Raw genomic sequence first — 23280 nt, forward strand, 5'->3', positions numbered from 1 at the left:
CTGTTTACATCTCCAGACACAGCGACAGCATGAGTCAGGATCTAAAGATAAAAAAGGGTTTTTCTACACATCCAAAAGGTCCCACTCAGTCAGCCAAGGCTCTTATACTTAATGTTATTGAGTCAGACCGCCGCACTTATCGTAATACGTCAAACATATTAATAAGTTGAACTAGACTCACAACGCTGCTTTGTTAATGACTTACCAGGAGCCAGAAAGAGGAGGTATCCAGTGAATTTAAACTTTAAAGGTGCTTTTGTGCAGATTTTGTAACCTCTGGGTGAAACAAGACCAGCTGTTTTTTGAAGTCTTTGTGCTTTGCTACATTAAACCTGATTTTGTAGTTTTAAAAGCATTAAAGAGAATAATAAATCAATATTTGAAGGATTAGCATATCTACCTACTTTTCCAAAAACTCTTGTATTCTTGTGTGACAGCATGCTTTTTTAACATCTAAGATAAAAAGGAACATAAATAATTATCCAGCTTTTCAAATTTCTCACCAGATTTAATCCCAATCCTTAAAAAAAAAAAAAAAACCTTTTACTTGGATTAATAACCTGAATTAAGCCACAAATGACTCTATGAGAGCTCAAAATAGAGCCAAGACCAAACTCTGAGCTGTGTAACAGAGGTGACTGTGTCCCTGAGTGGAGAGGGAGAGCTCACAGATGGCACAGAGGTGGAGGGGCAGGGAGGCAGGGGGGCTGAGGGGTGGCACGAGTCTGGAGACGTAATGCCTCAGTCTGACTCACTCCACTTGCTTTGGAAATAAAGTGAATCACAAGCTTTATAAATGAAAGGTGCATTCAGCTTGTTTGACAGCTGACGTCTCCTGCCAGCAGTAAGCTCTCCCTCTCCACCTGTAACAAACAGCAACAACACAGGGAGGAGGAGGAAGAGGAGGAGGAGGAGGCAGCTGTTAAAGGGAGAGAGCGGCTGAGGAAGGGGAGATTATGTTGGGATACACTCTATATCCATCTTAACAAGGTAATTTCCTCACAAGATTTATTTTTGCCAGAGCTGAATTGTGAGAAAAATAAAAATATTCATTCATTTCTCGCTGGCTGGATTTGTGTTTGTGGCATTAGCTAGTATGCTAATACCTGAAAATGTGATTAGCAAGGAAAAACAATGCCATTCAATGCAACATAATGCTATCTTAACAGTGTGCGAGTGTCTGTGCAAAGCAGCAGATTTAAAGACCAAACCCTAAATGTAATGCCTTGTTAAGATGGACGTTCTCATCCTGAAAAGTTTAGAATTCACTGACAGGAAGGAGACGGGAGGGACAGAGGTAGCTTATTTTAGCAGCCTCTTTTGTAATCATTCTCTTTCACTTTCTTTCACACACATTATTTGGTGCAACACTCACTCACAAACACACAAACGCAGATAGGTCAGGCACACAATAGGAGATGAGGAGATGAAGAGGTGGAGGGATGACGACAGAGTTTTTGTTAGCCATCATCAACCCTGAGCAACACACACCCACACAGGACTGGCATTCTCTGTTTACTTCTCCTCAGTTTTTGTAGCTTGGGAGCTGAGATCAAAGCGTCATTGTTGTCATTTTGTTACCCCCGTCACCATGCTATTGTGTGTCTGTCTGCCTCCAAGAAGATGTGGCATGTGTAAATGAGACCCTTCAGAAAGGAAGCCAAATGACTTTCAAATGCCAGTCCCTGGAGCAGAAATCAAAAGATAAAGATGAGGGCGAGGAGAGGAGAGGAGCAGAGGAGGGAGAAGGGGGTAAATCAGGACGTTAGGATGACAAAATGGTCGGCTAAGAATGATGGAATGAGGAAAACAAAGCAAAGGCAACAAAGAGAAAGGGAGAACTCAAAAAAATAAGAAGCGGATGGTCTCACGTTCAAAGTCAAGGAAAACTATTGGGCCATGCTCAAGTTCGGTGCAAGCCAGCACTTTCAGGAGGTTTCCCATGAGCCCCCTGGAACAGAAGAGGGAGAATTCTGTGGGTGACGAGGGGACACATGTCGGGGCTGTGCGCATGTCCTCGTGTGTACAAGTGTGTGAGTTGTATGTGTGTGAGGGTGTTGGGGTTGGGAGGCTGGATGAGAGGGGGTTGTTGGGATGGCATGGTGGAAGAATGTCCTGGGCGAAGCATGGCAACATGGACGCAGAGCTTCTTTAGTCCCACTCCTTCGCTTTTGTTCAAAGTTTAGCTTAGATATAGAGTTAATGAAGGGACACTAAAATTAAATCATCATTTGAAAATTCTTAATTTTCCAGCTAAAATTTTAAAAAGGAAGTGTAAGATCTGAAGAGTGAAATATAGAAAATACAGAAAATTGACCAAAAAAAATGAGTGTTCTCTCAGCTTGGGTACGAAACTGTTTTGAAGTTTGGAGGATTCAATAACACAAGTGCGTTTCGATTGTGATTCTCAGTTCCTAACGCTGACATAAATCTTTCAGGATTGAATCTCAGAGAGGATTTTTCACTCCATTAAAAGTTATTTTATCTGCTGTGCTGCTGTGTTGGAGTTACATTACGTCCCACAGCATGTCCACAGGTTGTGAAAACAGAGGAATGGCAGAAGTGCTGTCAAGATGATGTGAATTTAAAACTAATTTGCTGTTGTAAATGCACTGCAGTCTTGTCTTTAGAAACGCCCCCAATGTTTGTTTTCATCACAGTTAGGTACAAACTTCAGCTGAGCTCACGTTCCCATTCATATCAAATAAAATGATTATTTCTCTCAGTGTTTCAAATAAATGTAGGAGTCCTTGTGGTGTGAAAAAAATGAGGAGAAAGTCTGTGTGCAGTTGATAGATTTGTGGTGAGGGGGTTACTCCTTTTCATTACTGTTCAATCATTTGCATACAAGTATGCAAAACAAACTAAAAATGTTTTAACTTTTTTATATTCTATCTGCTTTCGTTATATTTTTCTTTCATTCATAGAAATTACTCTGGTTTTGGTTTTCTCTGTTGATCTATTCTGATAAAAAAAGTGTAAGATTTAGTAAAAAGGTAAATGCTCAAACAAGAAGGGCTGGCTGACTTTTGTTTTTGTCATATTTACATTTTAACACAGAAGAGGAAATGGATTCAGGAACAGGAATCAATAAAAATTGGAGTTGGTGAGTGGAACTGGAATAAATAATGTGAATCCGTTCTGTGATCAATAAAACTGCTGCAGTACCCAGTGAGTGTGTGGTGAGGCTGAACGTACAGCAGCCTGAGGGAAAAGAGGGCGAACAGTGTGTTGTACACTGGGTTTATGTGTTGCACTCTGTTATTGACTACTGTTTGATTTTTTAGCGTCTGTTTATGATAAAATATGGATCTCATTGATGATATTCATATCAAAGATGTGATCCATAAGAAAACTGTAATTATAATACGCACTTACTCATTGAAAGGATTAAAGCTAAGTATATATCTCTCAATCACCTGAGAAAGTGATCGTGTTGTAGAGAGATAATCATATTTTCAGGATTGTAACTGCTTTTATTTCATAACGCTTGTTTGCCTCACTGTCTTACCTACGCAGCACTTATTCACTCCTACACTCTGTGATTATACTACAACTCAACAGAACAGCTTTTAGCAGCGCCAAGCGTGAGAGTGGGACTATAGAGAGCATCTGACAACAACACACCACACCCACAACAACACTCCATCACACCACCACCAACAACTCAACAGCTCACATCCAAAAATACCTCCCCTGACCCCACCCAGTGACCTCCCACCGAACACCTCCGCTGCACACATGTGCACTCACACTTCAAGCACACAGACACGTGCACACACCCCGGTGCTCACTTACTTTCAAAGTCCAGGAAAAAATGTGGACAGTTCTCTAAATCCTTGCCAAGGACCTTAATGAGGTTCCCCATGGCTGGCGACCTGAACGGGAGGAAACAACAAAATACATACAGTACGCACAACCTGGCAACCCTCATGAAAAAACCCAGCATGCACATAGAGAACACAGCAGGTTGTGAATGTTTTATTTATTTTTTACCCATCTGCACTTCTTTAATTACCCTTTTTCCTCCTCCTCTCCTCCATCCTTCTGTCTAAGCAATATGTCCAAAGCAAAGTCAGACATTCCTCTCAGAAATGACACTGATCACAGTTTGCATCCCGTGCACAGCGTCTGCCGAATCAGATTAGAAGGGGGCCGAAATCCAGTAGTGAATCATTTAGCTCACTCATTGGGAGTCGCTATAGCTGAGCAGTGGTTATAATCCATTTACATTACTATAGTAACCCAATAAAAGGCTGCGATGCACAGGCTACTCTCTCCTAATGCCCTTTATGTACAGCAGTCCATGGATAGTTTATGACAAGCTCTTTATACTTCATACCCAAAGGCCAGATGCCAGCGCTTTATGAGACAAATGATGCAAGTCTTATTGGATTGTACTGTAGGTCAAACAAGCTGTTCTGAACACTCGTATGTTCATAGAAAGAAATGACCAGAACAACACGTCAGGTGATCTAGAGCCCAGGACCCTGTCTGTGTCCAAAATCACCCACTGCTCACTAAATAAGAATTTACTTGTCCTGTCATATAGCTGAGTGACAATCATTATACCCTATACTGTGGACCCCATCTGAAGAGGTTAGGATGGTGGATAGAGCTGGACAGGGACAGCTGGTTCAAATCCAGCCTTCTTGAGTAGAATAGTCTTTGTACATGGGGCGCAGGCCCAGGCCACACTGGCATACTTTATATTATTCATCGCGCTCTTATTGATACAACCTGCCAGTATAATATTAGGTATCACCAAAGTTAATGGTGTTGTAAGTTATAACATTTATCCAGCTGGCACTAAACTGCATACTTCACACATATATGACAGAAATGATTTCATTTCTGAGTTCTGATGGGTGTTTACAGGGCTTCATTGTACCATTTCAATATTAGTGGTCATAATGTACTGTTTTTATTTGTTTTTGAAATGCAGTTTGTCAGTACATTAGTTTATGACGATAGAGCAATGTCTAAAATCCTTAAAAGTGCAATCCTGTGTTATTTTTACATTTTTTGTTTATTTATTTATTTTGATATTATTGTACCAAATTTACTTTAATTTGTATTTGTACAAAGATATTGCTCATCTATGTTTGGTATATGTTGGGATGTCATCCCCCAGTTGTCGAAAGAAAGAAAGAAAGAAAGAAAGAAAGACAGACAGACAGACAGACAGACAGACAGACAGAAAGAAAGAAAGAAAGAAAGAAAGAAAGAAAGAAAGAAAGAAAGAAAGAAAGAAAGAAAGAAAGAAAGAGAAAGAAAGAAAGAAAGAAAGAAAGAAAGAAAGAAAGAAAGAAAGAAAGAAAGAAAGAAAGAAAGAGACAGACAGAAAGAAAGAGACAGAAAGAAAGAAAGAAAGAAAGAAAGAAAGAAAGAAAGAAAGAAAGAAAGAAAGAAAGAAAGAAAGAAAGAAAGAAAGAAAGAAAGAAAGAGACAGAAAGAAAGACAGACAGGCAGACAGACAGAAAGAAAGAAAGAAAGAAAGAAAGAAAGAAAGAAAGAAAGAAAGAAAGAGACAGAAAGAAAGACAGACAGGCAGACAGAAAGAAAGAAAGAAAGAAAGAAAGAAAGAAAGAAAGAAAGAAATGATACCATTATCTATCAGACAGCAATGTTTAAAGGTGAATTTCTTGTGCTCACTCTTTAGTTCACTTTAAGTCCACTACATCAAACTCGTGGGGTGATTTTGGACACATCTGTGGATTTTTTTTTCACCAAGTTGAGAAGGAGATGTATCAACGGGCCACATCTGGTCTTATGTGCCATAAAAAGGTGCATTACACATAAAAACTAACTGGACTCTGATATCAAAAACGACTCTCTCTGCGAGTATGAAACTGTCTTCTTGATCACACTGTGTCTCTGGTAGCAACTGCAGCTGCCAAGTTTCACTTCCTGCGCTGTACCCTTTGTGTTTATGTGCCATGTTAGCACACAGTAGACGCCTATCAGTTTCCCCCTGCAAGAGTAATTTATGGCCAGCATTAGCATGTTTATGAGAAGCCACTGCACTGCAAAAAAAAGCCTGTTGTTTTCTCAGTTACTCAGCAAGAACCCGTGTTGCAATGCAGCACCCAGGTACGGATGGACGGGATTGAGTTACAGAGTCCAGCCGCTGAGACAGCCTCCAGGAGGAGGTTTTCAAAAAGCAGCAGTTTCTCTTCCTGTTGACTTTTCTGTATCATGTGTTTACTCTGCCTACACCATATACAGGGAGGTGGAGAAGGAGGGCTATATGCTGAGTCACTGCTGGAGCCTGTGAGCATCAGTCCCAACGAGTAAAACGCCCCTTGTCTCCTCATGACTTCTAGACCACCTGCTCTAAGATAGCAGGACGCTATGAATAAATGAATAACAGATTCATAGCTCTGGCCTGACAAGGTGATCGCAAAGGGGAAGTCAAGCTGAGGTCCCATCACCGTCCCGTTTAAATGAAAGCACACTGACACACTGGAAAGAGGTGTGTGTGTGTGTGTGTGTGTGTGTGTGTGTGTGTGTGTGTGTGTGTGTGTGTGTGTGTGTGTGTGTGTGTGTGTGTGTGTGTGTGTGTGTGTGTGTGTAAGGTAGCCACACTTAAACAAACACTCAGACAAACACGGAGTAACACACGCACAGACTCTGGAGCAGCAGCAGCAGCAGCAGCATGCGGTCCATCCAGAGAGCAGCGCTCGGCTGACGGTTGCCAGGATACTGTTGGCCTGGTGATATCGTCTGCTCATCTCAGCAGAAGATGTGGAAAAAAAAAAGCCACCACTTTGCTCACACACTGGGTCATTTACTTAACAGTGATCTGATGCATCAGATCATCAATCAGTGTATGTGTTTGAAGCAGAAGTCAAGTGACAGACGTGCTCCATAAAACAACAGAATAACACGAGACCATCAAACAAGCCCAACCGTCGTTATCGACCGTTAATTTACCTCTTCCTTTGTCTTTATCTTCAGCTTCTCTGTCTTCCTTCTGAATCGCACGTTGCTTCACTGTGAGTAAATCCTCGTTCAGAAAGGCTCAGAGCGGTGACTGACTGCAGCTTCCCTCGGCTCTGCTCTGCTTCTCTGAGAGCCTGATGTAAACTTCTGCTCTGACTCTTTCTCCCTCTGTCTCTCTCTGCGTATCTCTGTCCACTTCACACTTCTCTTTTTCAGGCATCTATTTAAAGTTCCTGTGGTTTTCTCTATTTGATCAGCAGGCTACATGCTTCTCTTTGTTTTCTTTTCAGCAGCTTGTAGCAGCAGACGCCCGCTGAGAGAGGATGTTGGTATGAAGAGTGTAAGATGTGTTGCTGTTATTCACGTTTCTGCCTCTTTCCTCTGGCCTTGTCCTCCTCATGAGTTTTTCTTAGGAGGAATCTTTTCTTTCTCTCCCTTTTTTTTGTTTCTGACGTCAAAATGGGTTCCTCAAAAAATATCCCCCCTAGCTTTCCTCCCTGCCCCACTTCTCTATTTCACCACTCAGCAGCTCTCTCTTGGCTCCTTTGGCCTCGTCTTGTCGCAGCTCATCTCTGTCACGGAGCAGTCTCACTGGTGGCCCCTGGGTGCAAACAAATCTAAGTGTCAGAGTGGGGATGACGATCCGTGCTCTGCAAACACACGTTTCCTTTAAACTGCTGTACATAATGTACATCACGGAGACATCCATTAAAGGCTCTCGGACTGGACGTGGAGACATGGCATTCTGTGAATCAGGAAGTGTGCTTGGTGGCTGCTGGTCGCAGTTTCCCTCTCACACACATACACACACATACACACACAATGTTTGCAGTCAGCCAGCATGAAAGTGGAGCAAAGTGCTTCTCTTATGCAACTGTGCAGCACACAGCTCTCATCTGTAGTCCAGCTATAGCGAAACCAAACCGAGGGGCTCCTCAAGTCTTAATAAAGACACAGCTTGGCTCACACGCGGCTTCTGAAAAGCAAACCTGGTCAAGACTGGAAGCCAAGCGGCACAGCAAGGCCTCCCCGCTTCCTTTCAGCCCGCGCTGAAAGATTCCTCCTGTTACAGCCCAGGAGCTTCATCTGTGTGGATTTAGTGAGCTCTGAACAGGTCTGCTCGTCTCTGCCAAGTCTAACCTCTATTAACTCATCAATAATACCATCTGAACCCCCCTTTCTCCATCTGTGTGTCTTTCTCTTCGCCTCATCCTGCAATGATCCCTCTTTCTGTCGCACTCTGCCTGGCTGGGTATTCAGTGGCCTGTGAATCAAACCCATTCAGCAGATGTACTGTACCCAACGGATGCAGCCACTATACTCTCTGAGCTCTCATCCTTCCTCTCAACCCATCAAAGTCCATCCAGCTCCCCCTTTGCCAACTCGCCCATATGGTTTTCCTCTGCCGTGTTCTCATTTTTCAGCTGTTTTATTTTTCCTTCTTACCTTCACTTGTGTTTATCCCTCTGTAACACTTCACTGCATCAACCAGGGCTTGTCAGCTCCACACAGTAGTTACAGCATCAGCACCCACCACCTGACAAGGAGAGCGACACAGAGACACAGAGAGAGGGAAATTAACATGAAATTCAACATAACACAGCATACAGTTCAATGCCTGGAAGATCAGAATGGAAATGAGATGTTTTTGGCTTTCAGAGGCGTTTAGTCAAATGAGGAAAAGGAAAGAAATACACTGACTGAATAATCTCCAGTGGAGCTAGCTTGGCTCCTCTAACACAGCAATGAAAGTATTCCAGCTAGCTAGTTTGGTGGGGAGAAACTTTGACACTTTGCAGCTGGAATTGTAGTTAGTCTTATGTTAAAGTAAGCATTAAATGTCTTTTGAAGCTCTTCTTAGAGCAACAGATAAAAACTATGGGCACAACACAAACAAACCAACAGGCTGACTATGCCAAAACACGGATTCCTATTCACACATGTGGTCGGTTGCAGAGGACACCTTCAGGAGGAAGGTCTTCTGAATATATCTTAAGTTTAGAAAATTTCCCTCTTACATAGCTATAAGAAGCAGCTTGAATGAAGAATAAACTGATGAATACTGTAACAGATTGGTTGGGTTGTTGTGAGAGGTGACGTGTTTTACTGTGAGTGAATGCATCAAAGATCAGCAGCAAATGTCTGTGAGTTGAGTGAATGGGGTTCACTGATTGGAAGACAGTGACTTGTTTTCATGGTGGGTAGTGAAATCGAAAGGTGTGTTTGTGTATACAAGTTTAGACATGTTCATCTGGGAGCTGTAGAGAGTTAAATTTAAGTTATTTAGCATTGGTTATGTCAAACAATAACCTGTGTACACTTCCCAATAAACTAGAGGCAGGATATGCAAAAGCGATTTTTCAGAGAGCTGATTTTAAAAACAAATGAACAAAGTAACCTGGTTTGTTCTCCTCACTGGGCTGTTTTTCAGTAATATTCTGGGGGCCGGGCACAAAGCTCTGTCTCTTCTTCGTAATCTTTGTATTTGGAGTGGATCATTACTTTGTATGGCTCATTTGTTGGTCATGGACACCAAACTTTTTGTGGCTTTTTCTCCTGTGTTTGTCTGGAGATTCTACATGTAACCATGGCTGCATTGTTTACATGTGAACTCAGCTGTTAGCAGCCTGTAGCATGTCAATGCTTCAATTTTGTTGTACATGTTACAATGACAATAAAGTTCTATTCTATTCTATTCTATTCTATTCTATTCTATCTGGTATTGGGTGCTGGGAATGAGGTGCACAGTTGCTCTTCAGTGTTTTTTTTTTGCATTGAAGTAACTGGGATACAAGCAAAATAGTCCAACATAAGTTTGGTTAAAGCATTGACAAAAAACTTGACTGAAAAAAGCTAATAAGTTCATCGACTCCAAGTATATCCTGTGATTTAACCACCAGAGCACAAATATATCAAATGTTGTTTCATCATTATTATAGAAATATGTCAAAGCTATATTAATTGTATACCAGTTAAGAGTAACAGTTTAACAAATCAGCTTTAATCACACTCAAAAATGAAGTATTAACAGTTTTACCTCTGTAAAAAGGACCTGGAAGGTGCCCCATCCCTTTTCCTATTTTCATATTGCAACGTGATCTAAGCTTGTTAAGCTAATCTCATTCATTTTCCGTCCCTTACAACCTCAGCCTTGTCTTCTGCTGGCTGACTGGTGTAACTATTAACAACACTGCTGCTGCCCTTGCATCATCGACTCTCATCAGGAGAGAGTGCAGACAGAAGAGAGGCGGGGGCCTTTGAAGAATAGTTACCAGGGAAACACAGCCTCTTATTCTCACAGTAGGGTACCGTTCAGCATTATCAGTAAGGTAGATTGGATGGGTGGATGAATGGATGAATGGATGGATATACTCTCCTTAATCTCCAGCGTGAGGTGCATGTAGGAGCATTTGTGTTGTTACTTTTAAGGTTGTAAAACTACCCTCTCCATTTTTTAAACAACACGTCTGCTACCTCACATAACGGACTCCAGCTCTAGTAAATCACCTCCTTCTCATTGATTTGCCTTCACTGAAAGGTCAAAGGTCAAGTGCTTTGCTGCAAGTAGAGGTCATGAGAGGTGAAGACTTGACCGATGACACTACATTTTAATGCTGTTGGACAATATCATGATTCGATTTACTTTAAAAGATGTTACCCAAATTCAACATAAAAGACATTTAGTTTCAGTTTTGTTTCTGTGCGTGTAAAAGAAGAAAAAGCTCTGTAATGGATTTATTAACTCACCCTGAGATCACACACATACTTCCACTGCAGTGCACAACCAGAGAACACATTTGATGGATCACTGTTTACAATCCTGCTAATTAGTTGAGTGCTTTAATTTGCCGTTTGAGCTCCACGCCACCTGTTTGCTTTTTTCATCTCTACTTAATCTGAACCAAACGCTAACTTCGATTTCTGTCTGTGTGCTTATTAAAGTGATATATTAGGATGAAGTTCAAACCGAGCTGGATGTTTAGTTGTTTGATAGAAAAAGCTCTTTTGATGCTTGTTAAAAGCTTCTGTGTAATACTAAGAGGTTATGAAGCAGAGTAGAATGAACACTGATGCCTCTGTGTGACCTAAAAGAGCTGAAGACTGTTTCTGGATGATTACTATTTGCCTTTTTATAACCAGGTTGGCGTCCAATAAAGTGGTCCACCAGTAGCTGGAGGTTTATTTGTTTCCCTATTTAGAGTCGCTGTGAGATTTACCCTGAGCCTCTCTTGTTGTTCAAGGATAAAGACTCAATTTCCCATGAGCACTATCGCCCACTGTTGTAGTTAACTCTTTTTGCAGCGTAGTTTAGTGAACAGAAGATGAGCAGACTATCTGTCAAGAGTTGCTCACAGCTCAGCACATAATGTGTTACAGCGTCCAGGTGCGTCTCTGGTCTAGCTCCACTTTTTCTTGATTAACTGCAGATTGTAGCTCTTCTGCATTGACGGGAGGTTGCTGCTTGGTCAACTCACACTAGATCCGCCCTGTTGTGGTCTGACTGCATCCCTGATCCGGCAGGTTGCAGGCTAGCAACCACCCTATTTTTGGCAGATGCTGGAGCTGTGATACATGAAATCACCACAAGGCAAATTAAGCGTGACAGGATGTCAAGGATGGAAACTACCTGAAGGGAGCTAGAAACTTTCAGAATAAAACAAACTGTGTTAAAACCAGATCATACTTAGCTTAACTACAACAACAAACCGGCATGACAAAATTTCGATACTCAACCAACTCCAACCTCACCACGCAGAGCTAACGTAACCTCACTCTTCATTTTGTTGATAGACTCTCAAGTTTGAACAGACCACTGCAGAATAACTGCTGACTGTGGGTTGGAAGAAACATCGTCACAAACAGTTTAGCCCAGAGGTCACCAAACCATCGATCGCGATCTACTGGTCAATCTTTGAAGCTTCTCCAGTAGATCTTGAAAATAATAGAAAAATTAATCACTCCTCATCACGCATGATGGAGTTCTGAACTGAAGCTCGCACATTATAGACAAATGTGGACCATGGCTGGAAAATTTGCTTGTAGAAGGGAGGTAGATCTTGCATTCACGCCGGTTGGGTTTAGATATCTTGGGCTCAGAAAGGTTGCTGACCACTGGTTTAGCCGATATCTTATCTGTACTCTATCACTCCTATTTAGCCTTCTTCTGTCCTTTCTGTCCTTTTTATGTTTGACAGGCCAGCTTCAGTGTCCACCATCACTACAAAATAAATCCAAGAAATTCCTTTCAGCAGAGGAAAAACACAGATCTCTCTTCTCACTGCTTAACTTTTTTGAACGGTGTAATGTCGTAATTTGTGTTATCCCAGAAAAATCTAACCTGGCCACAGATACTGAGAAATAGTGTTGAGAAATAACCAGGTTTACACATAAGAGTGAAACTATTTCTGGATGTTTTTGTAATGTTTCTATTCCTGAAATAAGAAAAGGAGAAACTTTGAAAATAACTTGGTGTCGGTTGTGAACGTAGACCAGTTTCTCCCAAGTCAGATGTTTGACATGAAGCATTTTTTTCCTGATCAGATCATCATCTGATCATCTACGCTCTATGTAATAATAGATATTAAGTTTGACCACCAAAAGGCACAGGAGGATTGTTGATGTTAAAAAAAGATTATGTGCAGGACACGAGCCTCACAGGATTCATAAGACTTAAGAGCTGCAATTAAACAGCAGTTATTAGCTCGTCTCCAGGCGCGCAAAGCACTTTTGCACAGTATGTCTCGGTCACTTTCTCATTCATACTTTTATACACAAGTGGCTAAAGCTGCTATTTGGGGGCAGTTTGGGGAACAATGTTTTGTCCAAAAGCACTTTGACAGGTATACTGCAGGAGCCAGGGATCCCACTAACAACCTTTTAAAAGACCGAGGAGATGCTCCTCCATTAAGCCACAGACGCCCTCAGGTACAGGGATGTCCACAGGAGTCACCAATTTTAGAAAACTAATAAAATTATACACATGCATCAGCTATTTCTGTGTGACTGTAGAGCAGGGGTAGGCAACCTTTTCCATTCCTTACTTCTTTTATAAAATCATTTGTAACTGATCTGTATTTACAGCATTTTTGCAGTATTTAAACATGCTCATCTATCTTCTGTGTATCCCACCAAAATGGCCAAGTGCAGGGCCTCGTTATCGTACACATTTTTATCCACAGCCACGCTAAATTCAGGAGCATCTTAGAGAGCAGAATTTTGCTGCTGTGACACATTTTCTGCCATATCACTAACACGCCTCTCCACAGTTTTTGCCGAAATTCAGGGGCATCTCTTTGATTCTGGACATGATTGTATTTTAATTGGTAGACCATCAACTAAAACATTGGGGGTTGATAGAAAAGTCTCCTTTATGTATTCCCCGTCAGTGAATACTTTGCTAACGCTCTTTATATTGGCTCTAATTTATCTCATCTTTGAAGTATTTTTTTTGTGTTGGGTCTCTCAAAGATGCTGCACGCTTGATGTTGTACATACCACACTTTTACAGCAAAGGGTTCATAACCCCTGATCTCTCCAGGGAATAAATCCAAAATCCCTTGCCCATCTTTGTTAAAAAGATTGACTGGAACTTGGTTTGCTCACCATGATAACGCTCCTCAATGCTTCAGCTAGCAGGCTGAACTCACAAGAGATTTGTGATGACGCACTTGCAAGTCACGTTTGGGCACCCATAGTGTTATAATTTAAGGGTCCCATATTATGCAAAAATCACTTTATTAAGTCTTTTAGTGAAATTTGTGGGTCTTTGGCTTTCCTCCCAGCCCACAAAATGTGATATTTAATGAAAAAACCTATATTTAGTAGTGCTTGTGAATGTAAAATCCTGACCTAAAACGAGCTGTTTGGATTTGGGGGATTTGCCGATGTCAGATTCCTTTTTTTGACCAATCAGGAGCAAGTATGACCTGATTGGTCCACCAGAGCAGATACCCCAGAACCGCCCACTTCCCGCCCACTCCTCTCCCCTCTGCCGGACAGTTGAAGAGCCATCACTGCTCTGTTTTTGGCAGTAGACAGTCACATAGTTCCATGCTCAAGCTTCCCATCTCGGAAGAAGACAAGACTAGTGGCTAGAGTTCATTTATGAGGGAAATGTGCCAGCTACACTCAATAAAACTGTGCATGTGTGTGCTAGTCACTTTACGGCCGACTGCTTTTCCAACTTTGGACAGTACAACAGAGGGCTAGTGAATAGACTGGTCCTGAATCCAGGCGCATTACCAACCATCCGTCAACAAACCTTGGACCCTGGAAATGTGAGTATTTTAAATGCTGTGTGCTGTGGAGCAGATGTAAGAGCTTTCCTTCAGTGTCCTCCTGTCTCTGTGTTAGCTTCAGGATGCTAACTTTAGCTGCAGTTAGCCTGTTGTTTTTGCCTGTAATGTTACGGTTAACGAGCTTCACTGTTTTCTAAACATTGTGCACTCGGAGCTCGTGGCGCCGCTCTCAGTGACGCAGAAGAGCAGGGCGGTATCAGCGGTGGCTCATTTACATATGAAGGCCACGCCCACTAAATCAGAGCGTTCTGAACAGAGGGGCTATGAGAGCCTGGAAACAATGCTGCTGTGCTTGATTTATTGGCTTTTTGGACCAAAACATATTAGTAACATTTCATGAAGACATCAATGATCCATATTAAACTACAGAAAAGGAGCAAAACATGGGACCTATAAGATTATTATTTTATGTTATTTGTTCAATTTTTACATTTATAGTGTGCTCAGTTTTTGTGAAGTGTTGAATAGATTACAATACAAAGTAAATGTAATCATTCTCTTTGTGCCAACACAAATAGCCTCACGTGCGGGCTGTGGCACCTGTGCCCCAGGTCGCCAACCTCTGCTGTCGAGTTAATTCAACGTTATGCGTGTCAAGTATTTTAAGTCAAAACTAATCTATTGATTCCAGGAAGGCTTCTATTGTATTTGCCACCTGATGAGCGCTGTCATAAATCAGTGTCATGCTAATCAAATATCAGACTACTCTGCAGTCTCCAGAGGGCATGTGCTGAAGAAGAGGTCTAGACATCTGGAGCGACAGTCTCCAAATATAGTCGCCTTTTTTTCCTGCAACTCAGAGGGAAATGGTGAAAGAGTCAAAGGGTCTGAGAGGGAAAAGAGAAAGAGATCACAAAGTCATTATACGCCGACATCTGTGTCCGTGGCACTCAGATCGTGTTAGTTCTGCTCACTGAACACCTTCTTAAAAAAAAAAAAAACACTGGTGATTATTCTCTTTCTCCTCTCCATCTCTTTCACTCTGTCTCAACCTTTTGCCTCCTCTCGACACACCCCTCTCTCCACCCCCTGTTCGCTCCGAGCTTGCCTTTTATGTCTCCATTCATTCACTCATCTTCACACAGCACACCCTTTTGACTTCACCCTCTGCCTGTGTCTCTGTTACATCCTCCTCTCTCCTTTCTGTCTTTGTTCTCAGAATTTTCTCCCTAAAGGTGGAGGTGAGTGGAGGAGGCTGCGAGGAAACTGCCTGCTCATGTGTTTGGAGAGAGGAAAGGGGGCAAGTGAACTAAACACCTACCTGAATTCAGGTTATGAGAAATGATTTTTCAAAACAGCAATTAGAGCCTGTTATGTTTGGCTGGTACACTGTGCATTGTTGGCAGGTTGGGAAAAAAATGGTTGGACATGTGCTGGAGTCAGATAAGTAGGAGGAGAGGAGAGGAGGGAAAGTTTAGAAAAGGACAAAACTAAGAGTGAGCAGAAGGGAAGAGGAAAGGAAGAAAGGAACTAGGAAAGGAGAGGAGCTAGTTTCAGCTAAATAATGGAAGATGGCAGTGTCAGACCTGGCTACACCGCCATCAAAGATTGACCGCCGATGAAATGCTAAAGCCAATTTGCCTCAGGCCTACACACACACACACACACACACACACACACACACACACACACACACACACACACACACACACACACACACACAATCATAGGTAGATATTTTAGCATCCATCTCCTGTTGAGGTGAGAAGAAGAAGAAGAAAAGCTGGGAGCAAAGGATGCAGAGCCAGAGAGGAGGAGAAAAAAAAAAAAGAAGAAGAAGAAAATGGAAGGAGGAGGTTACGATTCTTTGGCACCACCCCTCCCCCTCAGCCATCTCTCTGCTTTACACACACACACACACACACACACACACACACACACACACACACACACACGCACCGGCTGAGTCTGGGTCCGGCGCAGCACACGGCGCCTCATAAAAAGGGCGATTGCAAATGAGCATTGTGATTCTGTGCAGCACGGCTGACAAAGAAAAAGGGGAGGATGAGGAGAGCGTGTTTGAGCCGTTCCCAAATCCATTTTCTTTGTGTAACGTTCGTCAAAGTGATCATTTATTTGATTGAAAGAAAGAACTGGAGCAGTAACTGAGGGATCTGAAGGCTTATGAGCTAGGAGGTGGATAAAAATGAGCTCTCTCGTCTCTATTGTGTGGGTACTGTTGAGGTTTATACATAAAGTGTGTTTGAATGTGTAACATATACAGTATGTTGTTTATCAAAGTGTCTGGCAGGAGAGATCCTTGTTAATATAATTCACTTCCTGTGCCCTCGTTTCTCCAACATGCAGATTAATATATGCCTTATATTTAATGTCGCCATTAATATTTGAGCACCAGATTAGGGCTCAGGGCTGTTTTGGATCTTGGAAAAGCAGAGTTGGAGGAAAATCAGCCTTGAATTGCATTTTTAAAAGCTGGTTCCTCTCCGAGCCTCAGCTGCTGGGGAAGGGATGTGAGCTGCTCTTATCTTTATTAGTGCTTTTGGATGCCAATTAGCTGCTATCACAGGAGCTGCTTTGGTCTTATGGGGGTCCACACACACACACACACATGAAAGGCGTTTTTTTTTTTATATGTGAGCCACTGTTAACGCTGTAACTACTGCTGCACCCCCTCTTTTATTGTCCTGCTCTGACCCCCTGTGATCTGTAAACAAAGACAGTAGCGCTATAAGTCTGTGCGGCAGACACTCTTTGTCCCTGATGGAATGCACACACACTCCTTATTTGGGTCAGAACGGTGTGTGTTTAAGTGTGTGTGTGTTTGCATTTGAAGGTAAAATCTCTAGAATGAATAAAAAAGATGCAACATTGATGCTGAGGCTGAAATGTTTTGTGTGCGTGGTTGAAATTTTCTGGCGTCTGTTCATACACAGAATGTTTGTAGGAATGCAAACGCACTTGAAGTTGTGTTGTAATGGTCTTCTGTGAGTTGGTACGAATCAATGTTTTTTATGAGAGAGAGGGCGAGCATTAAAGTGAGGGTGACAGACAAGGACTGCTGTAAACCAGAACATAAAGGCAGTTTAAACTCAACTCCCTGACGTCTCACTGTCGTCTAATTCTTCCTTCTCCTTTAACTCTCCTTCACTCTCCCCCTTCACTCACTGTCGCTCCATCCAGCTGTCGTTTTGTCTACGTAGGCGTAAGTCTGTTGTCTCCTTTTTATAACAAGTTTAAGGACCATCAGTGGACTGTAGTTATGTGGAGCGTTCTCTAGCTTATTTATTTATTTGTGATTAACTTTTATTAGGATGTTACAGGAGATGCTTGTACTCATGAGATTCAGAGACAGCACTGGAAAATGAAATCTTATCAAGTGTTTTCGTCTTATTTTTGGTAAAAAAAAAAAAAAAAAGAAAAGAAAAGAAAAGTCTTTTAAGACAAAACATGAGCCAGATTCATCTGTCCAGTCCATAATAATGTCTTATTTTAAGTTATTCAAAGACAAAAATGAGGTCTAAATTGCTGGTAACGAGTTAAAAAATCTGCCAGTTGAACAATTGAATTCCAGTTTTATGCAAATTTTTGAGCATTTTTTTTCGGCGGCAGATTTTTTCACTTGTAAAAAGCTTTTTAGACCTCATTTCTGTCTTTAAATAACTTTAATGGACTGACCAGTTAAATGTGGATAATATCAAGTATAAAAATACATTTTCTACTTTGAATAAGATAAAAACACTTTCAGTTTCTTGCTGTGAGAAACCTAGAGCAGCATCATCAAACACACTAACAATTTACAGATCACCATGGATGTTGTCACCCCCTGAGTTTTGGCACTTTTGGAGATCAAGTTATTATATATGGTAGACATGTGTCCCTTAGTCTTTTCCTGGGGGTTAATCCAAGTATCCAGTGGATAAGAAGATAAATGTTAATCCCATGGAGCTGCAGTTCTTAACTCCACTCAGATCTCTTGCAGATACCTGTCACATTCACCTGTTTGAGCCACGAGAGGCTAACTGGAGAAGAGTCAAATGCCACGTTTCCACCAAGCAGTCCGGGTCGGTTCAGCACGGTTTGGCACGGTTTGGCACAGCTAAGCCTGATTCCGTTTGCGCTTCCACAGCAAACTGTACCCTCTCATGGTGGGCGGCGTGTAAGCCGGATGCTAAAAGCTGCAGCTGTTAAACGATAGTGTGACGCCGTAGCAGCGCGACACATTTTACCCCGCTAATAAATCCAACGAAGAAGAAAAATGCGACTCAGCAAACAAAGAGCACAGATGGAAGACATGCAGCATTTCGTCCTCTCTGTGATTGGCATGTAGCTCTTTGATACAAAGTGTAATCAAGCTTTGTTTCAGAGAAGTCATTGTGCCGCCAGGAGAAATGCAGCCGCTGTCGGGGTAAGTGACGATTCTTTTGACCAATCAATGGTCTGCAGTGTGTTGCTCCATCTTTCTAGAGCGGATCGGTTCAGTTTGGCACCCATACGAAAGGGTCCCAAAAAGTGGGACAGCTCCTCTGGGTTATTTGGGGATCTTTCCCGGGATAAGTCAGTGGAAACACCACAAAATGCGCGTCATACCGAGACAAACTGAACCTGTCTGCTTGGTGGAAACGCAGCTAAAGCCAGGGAAACTTCAGCATGTGGATCCCCAACCTTCTGAAGTCTATTCAAGTGTTCATGTCTTATTCTTTTTTTTTAAAAAGTCTTATTTAACAAAATATGAGCCACATTCACCCATCAAGTCCAGGAAAAATGTCTTATTTCAAGATTTTAAAGATACAATTTTCATCTGAATTGCTTAAAAGGATCTGAGGTATGAAAAATTTGCCTGTCAAGTTTTGTTCAAACGAGAATAAATTCTTAATTTAAGAAGCTAACACAACATCTTTCTTACTCTACTGGTGGTTTTATTTTACTCTTTAGGAGAAATTCAGGTGTTGTTTTGTTCTATATATCATAAAAAAATATATTTTTGTCTTGTCACATTAGGTCTAATTCAACTATTTTTTCTACTAAAAAGAAGAAATAACACTTGCTTAGTTTTTGCAGTGAAGCGAGTCTAAGACCGTGAGAAGTTACAAAGTTAACCAAAAGAAAAAGTAACTAATACTATCTCCAACACAACTTTGAAATTTTGCCATCCAAGACCTCCTAATCACTTCCCACATCACAGGATTTTCAACGATCCCAACAGGTTTGCTGTGATGATCATTACTGACTGTTCTCTGGTTAGAAAAACCGCAGATAAAGTGACTGAGCCAAGCTGTGTCTCTGTGCCAGAGCCAGAAAGAGCTTAAACACTGAGGACTGTGTAACTGTACAAATGTACGACTGTAAGTCGACTGAACATTGAAGAACCCACGATGCTGCAAAATAAAAACACTGTTTCAACTGATGATGAAAAATATTGCGTCTAGCATCCGAAAAGGTAAAACTAACATCTACAGCTGCAAACCAAGCCAGGCTGTGGGAGTCATTTCAGTGGAATCAGCACATGGTGTTATGGAGTGTTTATGTTGCACACACTGTACACAAACACTACGTGGTGCAGAATTGGGATGCAGCATGTGTCTCTGTCCCTCCAGCAGCACATGACCGAAGAGAATGAATGAATGTGATGACCTCTGACCTCAGCCTGACCTAGAATCTATTTTCAGCTCCGTGTGCCGAAGTCGTCCACCCTCTCCATACCAGGAAGAGCCAGCACGTCCTTGACGGAGGCGATGCTCCATCACACTGTGCTGCAGTGTGTCTCACATGGCAGAGGATGCAGTGTTACACTGCTCCCTGTCCCACTGGGAGGGGCAGAAGCAGCAGCAGCTCTCAGATATAGGAAATGGGCTGCCATGTATGGTATGGATTCAAGCTGACGCGGAGAAAAAATAAATTGATGGAGGATAAAAGTGATGAGAAAAAGGTGTATTGGAGTGTGTAGGTGGATCCCTGGTGTGGAAGTTTGGGATCTTGGCTGATTTTGTGGTTTATTTCTGCCCAGTGATCTATTTTTAACCAACTTTCCTACCAGCTCTTTGTTGTTTGAATCAAAATAGATGGTACGATAGATAATCCTCACTGACTCAAGCTAACTAATTAGTGTGTGTGTGTGTGTGTGTGTGTGTGTGTGTGTGTGTGTGTGTGTGTGTGTGTGTGTGTGTGTGTGTGTGTGTGTGTGTGTGTGTGTGTGGTGTTGGGCATCAAAAAAGATGAAGCTTAAAAAAAGAAATAAACATCTATGTGTAAGGTCTCACAAGCTTGATGAAACACAAAAATTCAAGCATAGCTGCCAACAACCCGGTGTGCCCATGGCAGATCTGGCAACACACATGTGAACAAATACTTGGAGGGGGGGCACTTCAGAGGATTGTATCTGAAAAGTGAATGAAGCCACCATTAGATTCACCAGCTCTAAATCGTGCTAAATGTCTATAGGATTTTCAGCTGTTGGCGTCAGCTGTGATCAGCTCCAGCGTTAATTCCTAAAGAGGTGGAATTTTACTAAAGAGTGGTCGATGGTCTCTAAAGGAGGTCACAGAGTTTCAGAGTCATTTCTGTCAACGCGGACTGTACCAAAGGAATCAAGTTCACTAAATGAAACTAGCAAAGGTGACTAACCAGACAGGTAGGTCCCTGCACTGCAAAAACTGAAATCTTATCAAGTGTTTTTGTCTTAATTTCAGTAGAAAATTCCTTTTTAGACTCAATATGAGCCAAATTCACATGACCAATCCAGAAAAATGTCTTGTTTAAAGTTATTTAAGGACAAAAATGAGGTTTGCATTGCTCGTAACCAGTAAAAAAAATCTGCCAATGGAACAAGAGAAAAGTTACTTGTATTAAGACATTGTTCTAGTCTCAAGGAAATTTTCAAGCTATTTTTTCTTGTTCCATTGGCAGATTTTTTACTGGTTACAAGCGATTCAAACCTCATTTTAGTACTCTGATAACTTGAAACAAGACATTTTTCTGGATTGATAAGTTGAAAGTGGCTCATATCAAGTATAATAAGACAGTTTTTACTTAAAAAAAGACAAAAACACTTGATAAGATTTCAGTTTTTTGCAGTGTGACTTTAGGCTCCAATATGAAAGAAACAGATGCTGTAATCATAATTCAACTCCATAAGCCACAGATTGAGGAAAGTTACAGACTCATTGGTTTCCAAAGAGGTGTCTTAAAGCCCAACAAATGGAGCTGCCATGTTGGAAACATTGACTCCACTCAGCTTTCACACAAATTAAACCAGGAGAAGAGGAGGAGAGTGGAGTTAACACAGGCTGACTGTCGATCAAATCATCTGCAGCCCTCATTGTGCTTAAATCTCAATCTCTTAACCCCAGTTGATCAAAATGGTTGTAGAAAGAAAATCTGCCCCCCATGTTTATACAACGTTTCATCTGAAAACGATAAAATGCAGTGAAAAAAATCTGCGGTTACACAGAAATGCTGAGGGACTGAAAACGCTATAGTAAACATGCCAGGAAGCAGAAGCTGCATTTAGGAGATCTCCACTGAAGTAGAGTTGAGCCGATCATCTCCTGTATTGGGGAATACTAAGTTCAAAAGTGGAGCAACAGATGCATATTTTGTGTAAAGACAGTCAGCAGATAATATAGATTGAGCAGCAGAAGCACAATACGGTAGTTCACCACTATCGTAACAACGGTACTGTTGTCCTGTTGTATGCGTGGAGCGCGAGGCGCAATGTGACGTCAGCGTTTCTACTGAAATGCCGGCTTACTGTTCACATGGCAGTGTTTCAGAAAAATCCCACTCTGGAGGTCGTATTCAAAAGTTGCCGTTTAAGGTCGGCTGAAACGCCGTTTCCGTGTAAACGCGAGGCTGAAATGCAACAAAACTTTTGCGTTTCACCCTAAAACAGTTGTCTTGTAAACGGACCCTTAGTTTCAATGAATGAGACAAGAGGAACACAGACAAAAACTGGTTTGAAAAACTGAAGCATGTTTATTTGTACTGTATAAATATGTATTTAAATATGGAGCCTTATGGGGATTCGTTGGCTTCTGGAGCCAACCTCCTCCACCCCCCTCAGGAGTGCTGCTCAGGGAGAATTAATTTCAGAGACTAAAACCTTTGTGCACCAGACTGTAAACACTGAAATTTGTTGTCGAGGTGAACGCTGTAGCAGTGGTGTCTCAGGGGATGAACTCACTTTCACAGCCAGCCTCAAGTGGTCATTCAAAAACCTGCAGTTCTTAGAGCCTGGTTTTGGCGTTTCTCCTGGTAGAAGAAAAAAAAAAACATCTGTGACAAAGCCTTCAGCGTCAGAGCTGGGATATTTGTTTTTTGATTCTGCAGGGTTTAGCTTTGGGTATCAGCTCCTGTATCAACGTTTACACCTAATCTGACATAACCCTGAATATTTGAGAAACATACCAGCAACCTAGACGCTGCACGTATTCGTGGTTTGGCTTCATTTAAAAAAAAAAAAAGTCATCTCGTTCTCAGCGTTAAAAAACAGAAGACTTTGAGAATGTGCAGCTACTTTGTATGTTTGGCAAATGAAACGTTATCTTGTGTAATGCTGGCTGGTTTTCAGACTTTCCTTGGAGGAATTAAGTTTTGTTTTATCCAGAGCTTTTCAGGCTGCTGTGCTGACTTACATTGACTAAACCACCACCGAAGAGCCACTGTGCTGGACGTTTGCCAGGAGTAAGAGCAAACTGGAGAAAAGAGGAAGAGATTTATAAGCTCCTAATCAGGAACATCGTCAAACACTCTCACCAACACTCTGTTCTCTTATCTCTAATAGTTAAAGTTACTCTTTGGTGTGAATTAATTTACCTTCAGCCTCAGTAATCAAACATTAAACTTTTCCACCTCATTTAGCTGAGGCTTCAATTAAGATACTATCACTCAGTTCAGTTAACTAATCCCTTTAACACTCTTTGTGTCACTGTGTCACTTCCTCTTTCATTGCTTTCCTCTCTGTGGTCGACCATCGCCCTGTATCGACTTCACCTAAAAACTGCATCCCAGATATTGATCACAGATATGACCAGAGGCCTGCTCTCAGGCTGTTTATCGATAATAGTGAACAATCGATTTG

General features: G+C 41.7%; 1 protein-coding gene across 3 annotated transcripts in view; it reads right to left on the minus strand.

The window, feature by feature from the left end:
• Positions 1 to 23280, minus strand: part of fam49al (family with sequence similarity 49 member A, like) — a 45997-nt gene that overhangs the window by 16829 nt on the left and 5888 nt on the right. The window contains exons 2-3 of one of the 3 annotated variants that reach the window (XM_074686486.1): positions 8392 to 8482; positions 3799 to 3878 (exon numbers count right to left, since the gene is read on the minus strand). In XM_074686486.1, coding sequence (XP_074542587.1) covers positions 3799 to 3868 — 70 coding nt within the window. In that variant the 5' untranslated portion in view covers positions 3869 to 3878; positions 8392 to 8482. Of the gene's footprint in view, positions 1 to 1871; positions 1952 to 3798; positions 3879 to 6936; positions 7268 to 8391; positions 8483 to 23280 lie in introns of those variants that run through there. The other 2 variants (XM_074686485.1, XM_074686487.1) reach the window with 2 other exon arrangements.

This window comes from Halichoeres trimaculatus, unplaced genomic scaffold (genome assembly GCF_033239565.1).
Source record: "Halichoeres trimaculatus isolate MK-OKI-2021-1 unplaced genomic scaffold, fHalTri1.1 fHalTri1_scaffold_14, whole genome shotgun sequence".
NCBI lineage: Eukaryota > Metazoa > Chordata > Actinopteri > Labriformes > Labridae > Halichoeres > Halichoeres trimaculatus.